Source organism: Cariama cristata, unplaced genomic scaffold (assembly GCF_000690535.1).
Source record: "Cariama cristata isolate BGI_N322 unplaced genomic scaffold, ASM69053v1 scaffold17480, whole genome shotgun sequence".
NCBI classification, from domain to species: domain Eukaryota; kingdom Metazoa; phylum Chordata; class Aves; order Cariamiformes; family Cariamidae; genus Cariama; species Cariama cristata.
Genome location: NW_009594419.1, coordinates 99,435 through 112,400, shown reverse-complemented (window position 1 = coordinate 112,400; position 12,966 = coordinate 99,435). Strand labels below are relative to the sequence as shown.

Genomic DNA, 12,966 nt, shown 5'->3' with positions numbered 1-12,966 from the left:
CCCTACGATCTAGATTCTCTTTCAGATCTTTTGCATCTTCCCGCTGTCGAGACAAAAGCTTGTGCCGTTCGTTCAGTGAGTGCTAATAGAATGAGAAAACAAAGCAGCACACTATGAAAACTCATCATTCCTGGCAGACCTAGATCTTCATTTGGAAGCCACAGTCGATTTAGTTTAATTGCTTCCTCTTGTGGGCTTTGTGTTCCACATGAGTTTTTTCTCGATTGAATTACTCATATCTTGTGGCTTGTAAGGCAAAGATACGCAGTAAACCCCAGCAAGGCTCACTTCTTCCATGCTGCCCTCAAGAAAAAAATCAATATACTTAACATTCTGGTAATTTTGAAGTATCCTGTATCAATCTTCATTCAACTAGAAGTTCTTTAAAGCACGTATCTTTGTATTTTGCATATGGCCAGACTGCCAATGTCATATTAAAAAGACAGTGTGACTTCTATTAAAAGGTACGTGTGATAAAGTAACTTTGATGCAGACAGTAACTGTTCATCAAAGGCTTCTTTTTAACAAACCCACAAGAATCAAGCCTTGCCTGTTCTACAGGATTTTAATACCTTTCATATTTTAGCTAATTCTCTTTCAGCTGTAATGATTTTCACAGGGGTAGCACTGCTGGAAAATGTCCAGTTTCAGGACAGTGTCCATAAATATAGCACAGAGCAACGGTCACCATCGACACCCTAAAAAGGGAGTCAAAGATCAAGCCTGCCAGTTTTGCTAACATTGGGGCAATTGCAGCAACTGGGAGATGGTTGTAAAAATGCTGGCACATAACCAAATCTTTAGTGAGCATGTTACTCAAATTCTTGAATAAATTATTTTAATGTATTTGCTATGAAGAGTATAAACATAACACTAAAGAAACAGCAGCACCCTCCCAACCACAAAGCCAAAGTCAGGGTGAAATACCGCTCAAAATTATTCATGTTAACACGACCGACATTTTGGAGCAGGTAGATCCAGATTCTCCTTATCACACTGCATGGCAGGACTCTTTTACCATTCTGCATGTGAACTATGATAAACCTCCAGCGCTACAGGTCAGCAGCAGCACAGCTCCACGAAATCCCAGTTTTTCTAACTCTGAGCTTCTCTGATTTCCAAATGAGAGGTAACAGCAGGTATTGTATCGATAAAAACATGTCTAAAAGCAACAAGGACAGCAGGAAAGCATCATTCCTGAGATAAATTTGGCTTGTCTCCTCTAGCAAAAAACAGACTTTTCAGACTTGAGAAGATTTCCTGGTGACATGAGACAATTCCTAATTTTCCAGCAAAACTGGCTAGTTGAGTTAAACTACAGGGAATTTTATCTCAAGTTACGACCACATCTCCTTCCTGCTCGCTAGAGTTGAGACAAGCCCATTAAGTGAAATGTGATTTCAAAGACAGAAATTACTGCATTGAAATTACCAGTGGGAAAAAAAAAACCCCACAACAAAAAGCCCTCTGAAGCACAGGTTTGGAGCTACTGCCCGAGGGTTTGAAGGCCACCCCTCTGGCAGGGACCCTCTCTGGGCTTTGCTGCTGCTGCTGCTGCCCCCCAGCACCCAGCTGCAGAGCTTGCTCTGCCCTTCTCTTCTCCAGCACTGACCCTGACAGCTCCACACCAGAGCTCTGCTCTGCTTTGGCCGCAGAGACACAGCCCATCATGTGGCACTAAACACTGCCTGGGCAATGGCTGGTTGGGATTCGTGTATAATTTATTAATGTTTAGAGCACAAATGAGGTGAGCACAGCCCCACCTGGAAAGAACTGAAAAAAACAAATTAAATACCCTGCTCGCTTGTCACTCACCTTCTCCTCAGCATCTGTGTTACCATCGATCCTCCTCATGGCATTTTGGACGCGGGCAAGGCGGCTGGACAAGCAGAGCAACAGGCTCACAACCTTCTCCAGGTCACCAATGAACATCATGTAGCGCTCAAACTCATTGGGCTTGCAGATGTCTCGCACCATTGCCTCCAGCTCCTCGCCTCGCTCGGCGCACTCCCTGGCCTCAGATAGGACGAGCTCCCTTTCCTCCCACAGGGTCTGCAGCTTTGATCGGAGGCTGGAGATGAGTTCCAGCTGCAAAGGGGAAAAAAAAAAAAAATCATAGAAAGCTGTTATTGCCACAGAGAATCCATATAATTTCTAGAGAATGGATTTTCCTCACATCGTGTTTGTCAAATTTTGGACTTTTAAAATAATTTTAAGCTCTGGGACAGAAAAAGAAAAAAAAAGTATTTTCTGAGCTCTACTTAATTCTCAAGCTCTGAAAAGCAAATTACTGGTAATCACCTTAACTGGTGATATAATCCCTAGCTCAGACAGCTTCCAATCAGTCAGAAGTGAACTGCAACAAAGATTACAACGTGATTACACATGGTTATGCTAAGACATGAGCATGAAGTCACAGCTCTATTACCAAGCTTTACAAGACTGGAATTTCATTTACAATATGCACAGAAAAAGTCAGTTCCACAGGTGATTCAAGCAAGACACAGTGCCTGGGTAGCAGGCAGAGGAGGCTGTTTGATATGGAATTGTTGATGTGGAAAAAGGCCTCGAGACCAGAGTGGGAGAAGAACTCTGTCTTTTTTTTGTAAAACAGCCAACGGCACTGTGAACAGGAGCAGCAGTTGCACAGTGGGTAATGAAGAATATCACCACATGCATGGCAGGAGTAGTTTCAGGAAGGCAGATTGTCAACACCTGGGTCAGAACATAGCCAGGTTTCTACAGAGGTGAAAAAAACATGTAATTCTTCAAAGCTACATATTGCCCTTCCAAGCTGCTGTATTTCTGTCATAGTCCAGCTATGTCCAAGCTACCTCTGTTCCCTGCATGTATGGAAATGAATAGGGCACTGTAGCGTACAGAAACTGCTGCCAGTTCTCTCGGAATAAAAAAAATTTCTCATTTAGGCTGCCAATTGTAATGAATTTTACTGATTTTGAGATCAGATTTGAGTGTTAAATAGTGAGTCAGCTGCTGCACAGGAGCTGGCCTTGCAAGAAAATGTAGAATCAACCCTGCATGCTTGTTCCCGGTACAACCCATCCCTGACAACCTGCTGAAGTATGTGGGAGGAGAGATCCGAATCAAACCAGGCAGGATTTAAATACCATCATTTATGATCAATATGCCAATTTGCCGGGACTTCACCTGCTGGCAAAAATGGATTCAAAGTTATCTGTGAAACATTATTATTGGGATAAAAGTCATGACTGAAAATATCCACAGTAATATATGTGACATTCATAATAACTACTTTGTTGTCGTGAAGAAACAGTGGTTCCTCTGAAGTTGTCTACATACTTTCTTAGACGTGACGTCATCTAGGTCATTTATGCTGTCTCCGCTCCTGTTCAGGACTTGGCTTCCCTCAGAGGTAGGCTCTTCACTCCTTTGCTTGGCATCATGTTCAGATTCAGGACGTTCTTCTGTTGCATCTCTACCACTTTTTCTGCTATAGGAACAGAAAATAAATACCCATAGCACACACTTAAGAGTTTTGTTCTCAAACATTGTGTTCATGGTTTTATCCATCTTGATTTCAGAATCACTCTCCTCTTTTCTCACAGCAGCAATTTTTCAAATTTTTTTAAAGATACAGAGCAAAAGGTTTGCAGCCTAGGTTTGTCACAGTCCCTTTTAATAAAGTATCACTGAACCGCATTTCTTCTGTCATATACCCACAGCCTCAGGTATTTCTTGGTATGTAAATCAGAAAGCTAAAATATTTTGCTAATGAAACAAAAAAACCCAATATGCTCAAGTCATCTTACTACTAGTATATACATGATATTCATGCACTAAAATAGCTTAAAATACTAGATAATTGGTTTTGTCTACTTACTTGTTCTCCTGCACATGTTGTACGTCTCCCTTTTTTCTGTGTGATTTATCCAGCATGGAAATGTTAACAGGAAACAGACCCTCCATCAGGTCTAAAGCAGTTTTTCTAACAGGATGAGGCATGAGAATATCAACCAGAGAATGGTCTTTGGCAATGATCTCCATAGCAAGTTCTTTGTATCGCTGGTCTTCAGGGGACTGCAGTCTCCTTTTGGGCAGATTTGTCTCTCTCTCAGAGAGAATATCATCTTGACTGTTGTGCACGGATGTTTCCTTTGCAATTAAACCTTTGGCTGTATTTTTGTCTCCTTGGTGAGGCTGAGCTAACGCTGTATGGCAGCACGTTACTTGCTCTGGAGAAGCTGCAGGCTGATGCTCTGGACACTTTATTAAAGCCTTGCCATTCAGAAATTTAGTTCTGCATTCCTCCTCTACTTGAGCATCTTCCTTGCCTCTGCTTCTTGGGACAGGAATAGGGCCTTCAGGAGTCAGCTCCTTAGTATCCTGACAGCCTGCATGTCCAGTTATGTCATTGTCTTCACATTCATGATTCTTGCATCCATCTTTCTCAGGATAATGGAAACTACAAGAAAGAAGACACTGCCTTTTATTTGAGACACTTCCTCCACAATAGATGTTTTTGCAGACTGTTTAAGCAGCTACAGGTAATTGTCATTATCTTTCCAGCTTCCTCTTTTTATTAAAGTTTTTAAATTCAGATTCCATAATACCCATTAATTTTGCTTGGGAAAAAAAAAGGGAGTATATGAAATGTCTAGCTGCACCAGTCCACATTGTTTGAATCCCCATTACATTTCTCATTTTCTAATTATGACCAACATAGATGTTTTCTGAAATAAATCCACGGGGTAAAGAGTGCCCTAAAATGTCACACCGATGCTGTCTGACAAATGGATGACATGCACGCAGCTGCCCCACCAGCCTTGGTGAGCATGCTGCCAACAGGAGAAGACGCTCGTGGGGACCAGGCCTTGCCGAGACCCTCCTCAGGCCACGTCTGGGAACCACCTGGCAGTAACCGAGGAGGATGATTGGCACTTTGCGTTTCCCTCCACCAGCCCTCTTCTAACACAGTGACTATACTGCAAAAGGGCAAATCTTTACTGTATTGTTCCTTACACCTTCTTATTTCTATAGCGAGAATGTTTCAGCCCAAGAGTGAGAACTGTTTTACACCATCACTGCCTCCTGTGCATCACTCCCTTCCCCACTTCTCATTCCTTCTTAGAGAAGGCATCCAGTGCTTCCTTCTCTTTAGGCGAACTGAACACTAACACAGAGGAAACACTGTTCATCTGAGGCTTCTGTTTTGAAATGCCATTAGACTTAAGTAAAAGTTTTATTAAACCCCTTCAGTTAACCATTTGAGATCAAACTTCTGCCTTTGAGTTGGCCAATGCATGTCTCACCCAGTGCTTTCAGTTTTCTGATGCAACACTTCAGAAGAAACTTTGATGGAAAAAGCTACTGTCTGCAGGGCATAAATAATTATATTCACAATGACAACATAAGTAGCTATATGTAATTTTAAAATACACTTTGGACCAGAATTTGCAAGAATACAGGGGTGCTGTTGAACACAAGATGACTGGGGTATGCGCAGACCATCTTCTGCAATCACTAATGTTCATGTATACATCCACATAACTGCTTGTGAAAAGTCAGTACATCTGTATATATAAATACTATAGTATTAATCATGACTGAACGAACAAACCTATTTTTTCCTCTAGCAAAATTTTTCATAACCTAATGGGATTATGAGGGGACAGTAGTGAGGAAAACTAGAGGGATTAGATGAAAGGAAGATTTAGAAGCCCACATTTAACTGTGTTAACCTGGCACATGAGCTTCAAAGTTGCAGGCACAAATCAAAAATTTTCTTCCTCAAAACAAGCATAGTTCACTGCAGGTTTTGTTCACCTTTGTTTAGTTCCTTCTCTAAGGTCATGTATAAAAACAACACAGCTGGGAGAGAACCAGTCCTTCCTTCCCCTAAAGGTACTGATTAACCCTGTCTCTGTGGATGGTGTGAGTCTTTCCTAAGCCATATGTGGAGATAAAAAGGTAGGCATTTTCTTTTCCTAAAGGAGATCGGACCAGTGGAGAGTGACGAAGAGTCATAACGCCTAACAGTAGAGACTGCAGTACTCCAGTGAAGATACATCTAGAAGCTACTCTGTGTGTGTAAGAAAATACCAGTAGATTTTGTTGTGCTAGGAAAACTTCCACATGCCTGGGCTATTGTATTTAAACCCAGGAGCCCCACACTATCTCCAGCCGTTGCTTGTCTGGGCAGGTTTCCTGACACAGATGTGGGGCTCTGGGTAGAGTATGGATGGTTTGCAGCTGAGCCATGTTTACCCAGCTCAAGCAGACATTAGCAAGATATAAAGATTTTCATGGGACCAAACTGGGCTGTGCTGTGGCTCAGCAGTGAAAGTCTTACTATTTCTGAAATAGTATTTTCTCCCATAGCTTCCCTTCTTCCAGGTCTGCAGACACTCTACGTGTCAGCTTTGACACAGCCTTTTTAGCTTTTCATCAAAAAAGTGAAGTCAGCTTGGCAAAGGGAAATTTAATTACAGTTCCTAGTAGATAGTGACTAACCATGTCACTTAGAGATATCTTATCTATTATGTGCACCTTTTCACTGTAACTAAAAATAAAAACCTCATTTGACCTTGACTTGAACAACTTGGTTCTGGTGATTTAACAATGCCCTTAACGCTGGAAAAAGCTTTCCATTGAAAAGGTGCTAAAAATACGCCCTGCAAAACACCGTGGCATTGCAAAGTGATGCTGTAATGTGATACCTAAATTAATATGATGATGATGCAATATTGTGATCATGGATTGACAAATGTTTATGGAGTGATAGATGATGAAGAGAAGAGATACAGAGACAGCTAAGAAAATCACTGCAAACATTGCCAGGCCTTATTCTTACTCATTCTCAGCCCTCATTGCAACGGCAGGAGGTAGGACCAGCTTCTAGGCTAAACAAACCATCTGCAGCAGTTATCACAGAAAATGGATAACATCAGTGGAAACTACCTCAAAATTGTATTGTGCAATTGAATGGATGCAAAATATGTGTAAGAATGAAGAATGTCCTCAAGCTTTTTTCCCACTAACTCACAGACACTATTGGTGGGGGTAATGATCATAACTTGCTCTTCCTGCTGGTCCCAGCTGGAACTTTTATTTGAGTAATTAATACTGCAAATGTGCCCAGTTTAGTCTGGATTTCCTACCACAGCTCAGCGCACTTTCTTGAGGAAAACAAAGAGAAAAAATGAGATACAGCTGTAACAGAATGAAACCTGTACTTACAGCTATTTCCCAAAAATTATAATCTAAATTAATTACTAATGAAACCAGTTCTGGGTTTCTCATCTTTTCATTGCTTAGTACATATTATAGAGCTATGATCAAATATGTTTCTGATGCTACTGTTCTGTCCAGAACTTCCAGTCACATTCATGCTGATCTGCTAAGACTTTTTTTTTCTCTAAGATAAACAAGCTTTCAGAAACCATTGGGAACTTTTGAATAACAAACAGTGGAAATTCTATTACTACACAAGTGTCAGCATCACTACCTTGCTGAGACAGAGTTCAGATGGTTTTCTCACCTGATGCTCCCCAAACAAGCAAAACACATATGGAGAGTTTACAAACTTTACAGTTAGCCATGTGTAAATGGCACAATATTTTTTTTCCTTTAAAAAAAAAAGCACATCAAAAGCCCCTATTACAGCACTCTATGATCACACATATTTTTCAAGACTGGGCATATTGGAGCTGTCGCAGATGCCATTTTCGCCAGAGCTCAGATGAGGGAGCTGCAATCTCAGACATCTGAAGGAGAGCGTCTGCCGCAGGGAGAGCAGCTCAGGTACACTCTGCATTTTCCACTTTTGCTCCACACAGTAGAAATTATTTTGAACACTGTCCCAAAATGAAACAAACAGTGTAGCAGATGAATATTTCCATATGGACAACGACAGATCCTAAGACACAAGGACAGAAGCGGAGGACCATGGCTGCCATTGGAGTTCACACATCTTGGGCATAGGCTCTACCTAGGCCCAGCCTTCGCAGCCTTACCTGGAGGTGCCGAAACAGCTCTCGCAATGCCGAGACGGTGCCGCTGCACCACCAGCACATCTGTAAGTGTCCTGGAAATGAAAACAGCACACTGGGACAACCAGCATTTGCAGACTAGGCAGCTGTTTAATTTCACTCCCGTGTTTGTCATCCCCAGAAACAGAAGGCAACAGTACATCTCTGAGTAGGTTCACCAAGGTTTGTGCTTTTTGGGGCTTTTTGTTTGTTTGTTCTGGTTTTTTGTTTGTTTTGTTGGTGTGGGTTTGTTTTGGTTTGGTTTTCTAAGTCTGTCTACCTCTTTTTATTAATGAAATTGCTACTATACTCTTCCTAGGTAGTATGCATCTTTTTTTCCTAGAAAACCAAAGAACAGCTGGCAACAAAATATATCCTCTATTCTCAGAATTCAGAAAGTAGGCAGCATTGGTGGAAGTTGGTCAGCCTCTTCAGTTGGGTAATTTTAGTAGTATATTAGATTATTTGTTTTCTGACCCTTTTATCTTCTTTATTCTCCTCGATAACAATATTGACAGCTACTGTCCTTCAAATTCAGGAGCCAAAAATGTCGGTCATTTATAAAAATCTCGCTATAATAACCTTTTCGGGGATAGTGCTCTAATGAAGTTGCTCTAGTTAACAGCAGTGACTGCTGAAACACAAACAGCATCATCCTGCATACAGCACATGTTCCCTGCAAATGCGTATTCCGAGTGCCAGAGCCCACGCAGACCCCTCTGCAGCTCTGGAAGGGACCCTTGTGAGCCCAGCGTTGTCCAGCCCTCGAGCAGAGCCTATGGCACTTGCACAGCATGTCCCCTGAAGCAAGACACTCCTCATCTTCCCTGCCTTTACCTCTGCACTTGCTGAATGATAACATGTGGCTCTTCCCACACTGAGTATGCATTTCAGTCAGCTGCTAGGAAGTTTCCATCCACACACAATTCTCTTGCAATTTTTCACATTAAAGAACACATTGTTTGTCTTCAATACTTTCTTACAAAATACTTTCAAGAACAATGAATTGTTACATCAATCATAAATTCATAACATGTTAAAGTGGGTAGCACTTCTCAGAATCCTCCCAAATTTTCTCCTGCACACTGCAAAGCACAGCATGCCTTTTGCTTTCAAACAGTTACATGGCATTTCCTATAGATTAAGCAAATATGCCTTCTCCTCTGCATCTATCATCTCTCTACTGCACGCTAAAAAAAAAAAAATAAATAAATCAAGTCTTAATTCCTCATTTGTAATGTTCAGCAGTTTTTCATGTGAATAGTCCCACAGTTCTCTAAAACAGGCAGACAGTCATAAGTTGGACTCAAATAATAATTACTGTCTTAATATCTTTGTTACCTGGATGGGAGGAGGAGTTGATGTTGACCTCTCGCGAGCTCCCCCAGATGCAGGATCACCTGCCTGCGGGAGGCTTTCGGCTGATGCACACTTGCCGGCGCAGCTCTCGTCGGCTGCATTGGGAGATGGGTCATGCTTCAAGGTCGCTGCAGCAGCAGAGCTGGGATTGCACCTGCTGGTCATGCTTAGCGAGGGAACAAAAGCCAGAGGAGGAAAAACATCTGGCGATTTTTCTTCTGAGAAAACTTGGCAGAAAACCTCATTGGTTTGCATCTTCCTGCTCTCATTTGGATTGGAAATCTTGCCAGGAGGCCATTTGGGATGCGAGGGCCTCTTCTGCAGGGGCAGCTTATGCAGCGGGAGGTGTTGTGAACTACCTGGTCTTTGATTAATCTTTCGTTCCATGTATTCAATGAGTGCAGTATGCTGGATTTGCTTCAGCTCCGTCCTGGAGATACTTGAACTGGAAAGTGCCCTCCCTCTGTTCTCCAGAATCTTTCTCCTAGCTGCCACTATATCTTGCTCAGTGAATTCATCCCTGACTTGACTCCATGATACTTCTGTATCTGCTAGCTGATCCAGTTTCTCAGGTTCAGAATAACACAGTTTCTTTTGCTCTTTGGTTACTCTTTTCCTTCCCCCAATTCGACCTGTTTGTGGCTTCTTAATTTCTTCATCTCTCTTGAAACTTTCCAAGGATTCTAGATGAGAAGTGGAACAAGGAACAGGTTTGGCATCCTCGCTTGCACTGGATAATGAGAAAGACCTAAGATGTTCAATTGATGGCCTTTTAGAGGGTTTCTGTCTCAGTCTAACAGGCAAACTCATCTGTAAGTCTTTTCTTTTAAAGGAGGTTTCTCTCAGAACCTTCTTCTGAGCTACTTTAAGTTTCTCTCTATAGTCGTTCTTGAAACTCTCATCCATGGATGAAGCAGGACTCCCGAGAATGAGATCTTCAGTCTCAAGCAGGAGATCATCAGCACTGCACTGATGGTGGTCGTTGGTCCTTTGAGGCCGATTGCTTTCCTTTTGTATCTCTAGACACTGTGCTGAGAAAGAGTAGCTGCTTGCTGGAAGTTCCTTTGGTGAGCTCCTTGAGTCCTCCTGACAGTGGGTGAGCTTGTTGTGGTGCAGGATAGCGGTGGTTTTCCCCCCAGAAAGATAGTAAAGCATGGGAGTCGTCTGCCTTGTTATTTGTTCACCAGCAAGATCATTCCAAAGCTGTCTTAAGAGCTGTTGTTGAATTCTGGGTCGGTATTTCTGAACTGGAGGTTCCTCTTGTTCTAGGTATGTGCTAAGGTCAGGACTGCTGTTATTAGCCTGTTTTTCTTCCTTGACTTCATGTAAAGACTGAGATGTGGAATCTTCCTTTGGTCTGAAAAAAGACATTTGGCTAGTACTATCATAGTGTTGCTTATTTCCCTGATCCGACTCCTCACAGCGAGGGTGCTCTGCTTCTACAGTATTGTAGCTGCAGGACAGCGATGATCTCTGCATTTTGGCTTGTTGATTTAGGAGTGGCTCCCTAACATCACTCCCAATTTTTCCTTCAGAGTCATAGCACTGATTTTCATCTGTACAACTGTTCAGCTTCCTGGAAGCGTTTTTAACTAGAAGAGCATTCTCCGAATATTTTGAGTCACAACTGTCCTCAAACACATCTTGATCCACATCTGAATGCAACTCGGCACGGAGCGGGCACTGAGCACAGGGCAGGGATCCTTTCTGTTGGCCAGGTTCTGGCACTGCGTTTTGCAGATCTCCTTCTCTGAAACTTAGCTTACGTGCACTGCAGAGATACTGTTTGTCTTCTCGTGTATCATTAACAGCGTTAGGGTTGGTACACACCGAGCGATAGGATGTGGAGTTCATCTCTTCAGGAATTTTATAAGCATGAATTGAATTATAAGCAGAAAGTATTTTAGGGACATTAGCCACAGAGTCAGTCTTTAAATATTCTTGAAAAATGAATGAAGAAGGTCTGCTGAAAATGTGTGGATTGCTTCTCTTTATAGGTTGTTGGGATGGGCTCCACTCTCCATTTTCCTCCATCTTTAACCCCTGAATTTTTGATATAGATATCTCATTTGTAGAATCAGAAGAAAGGGCCTTGTTTTCCAGAGCCTTTCCCCTAGCAGCCACTATATTTTGCTCTGTAACTTCATCCCTGTGTTGACCCCATGGTACATCCCTATTTGCTAGCTGATTGTCCTGTATGCCAGGAGCTGGATGCACACTACACTGACTGTGACTTCCAGAGTTGTATCTCCCTCTTGAGTTTTCAAGGTGTCTGGGGACTTTACAGCTATCGAGTTGCGTGGGAGGAGAAGGCGGAGGTGCCGCCAGAGGCAGCGGTCCCTGATTTAAAGCCCCTCGGGTAGGAGTGCTTCCACAGTGTTCAGCGAGACTGGTGCTGTGAGAGTTATTATGGATGCTTAGGCCTGGCGCCTTGCATGGATGCAGGCATCTGAGGTCAGAGTTTGCTGCACTGAGATTATAAATACCTCTGACGTATTCAGAGTCCATGTACGGTACCTGCTCTGGAGGCAAATAGCAGTTTTCACCGTAGCACAATGGGGTGGGATACTCTGGAACATTTGACCCCCCTGAGAAAGAGCTGTAAGCAGAGTCTGCTCTACCAGGGAGGTGCAAGAGATGGTCTACACTGCCGATCAACTTCACTGGCGAAAGATTACCATTTTCAGGAGAGGTCACAGGCTCTACCAGCTCTCCAATTCTGCCACCTTGCCTGTGAGTCCACTTTTCTATCTCATTCTCAGATGAAGCCATGTTGCAGCATTTACAGAAACCAAGGTCTGATTAAATGTCCACACCCAAGTTGTTAGAAAAGCACATTCTTCTCTGGAGTCACATCCCAATAATATCTAGAGGATCCTAAAAAGAAAGAGAAATGTGAAAAAGACTCAGTGGGAGGATTCTGACTGCACCTGGGGAAAATCAGGTAGCAAGCATTGCAAATGTGCTCAGAATTAGAACTTGAAAATAGTATTTAGAGTAACTAGAAATAAATTTCTAGCTTTGGTAATTATCAGGATCTCAGAGTGATCATTTCCTCTATCACAAACAGAGCGACTAAGTCTTTAATAACAAGAGTTCTCTAGATCTTCACTAAATCTAAAAGACCATACATACAATTAGAAGATGCCCTCTCGTTATGACTGCAAAACATCAAGGTCCAGAATCAAAACTAGTTTCTGAATCTGCCTAGAAATAAATCTGAGGGGTTGAAAATCCCAGCTCAGATGCTGCCTAATCCTGGAGGTGCTTAAATACAATGTTCACCTGGCTGGTCGAAGTTTCAACTTGACTTAGAGTTGTGCTTCCAAAAATGCTCACAACCATGGATCGGTGCTTCACTCTCAATTAGATGCATCTAAACAGCATGGGGATTTGCAATGACATGACTGCGATGACATTACATAAAATGTGCCCCAAACCACACCAGTGCCTCCATGTTTCCTTTCAGAAAATCTCACAGTGAAATATGAACACATGGACAGTTAGTTGGACATGTCAGTGCCCCATGGATAACTGTATGAACAAGCAGTGCACAGATTAATCCACAAGATTTATCAAATAGGAAGAAATCATGATT

The 12,966-nt window shown here is 42.4% G+C and overlaps 1 protein-coding gene across 1 annotated transcript in view; it reads right to left on the bottom strand.

Annotated features, from left to right (window-relative positions):
- Positions 1 to 12,140, bottom strand: part of SHROOM1 (shroom family member 1) — a 12,302-nt gene extending 162 nt beyond the window's left edge. The window contains 8 exon segments of the mRNA XM_009698077.1: position 1; positions 3 to 82; positions 1,816 to 2,088; positions 3,322 to 3,472; positions 3,863 to 4,444; positions 7,995 to 8,065; positions 9,351 to 10,763; positions 10,812 to 12,140. The exon segment at position 1 is cut by the window's left edge and continues 162 nt beyond it. Coding sequence (XP_009696379.1) covers position 1; positions 3 to 82; positions 1,816 to 2,088; positions 3,322 to 3,472; positions 3,863 to 4,444; positions 7,995 to 8,065; positions 9,351 to 10,763; positions 10,812 to 12,140 — 3,900 coding nt within the window.
- Between the last annotated feature and the right edge of the window lie 826 nt (positions 12,141 to 12,966).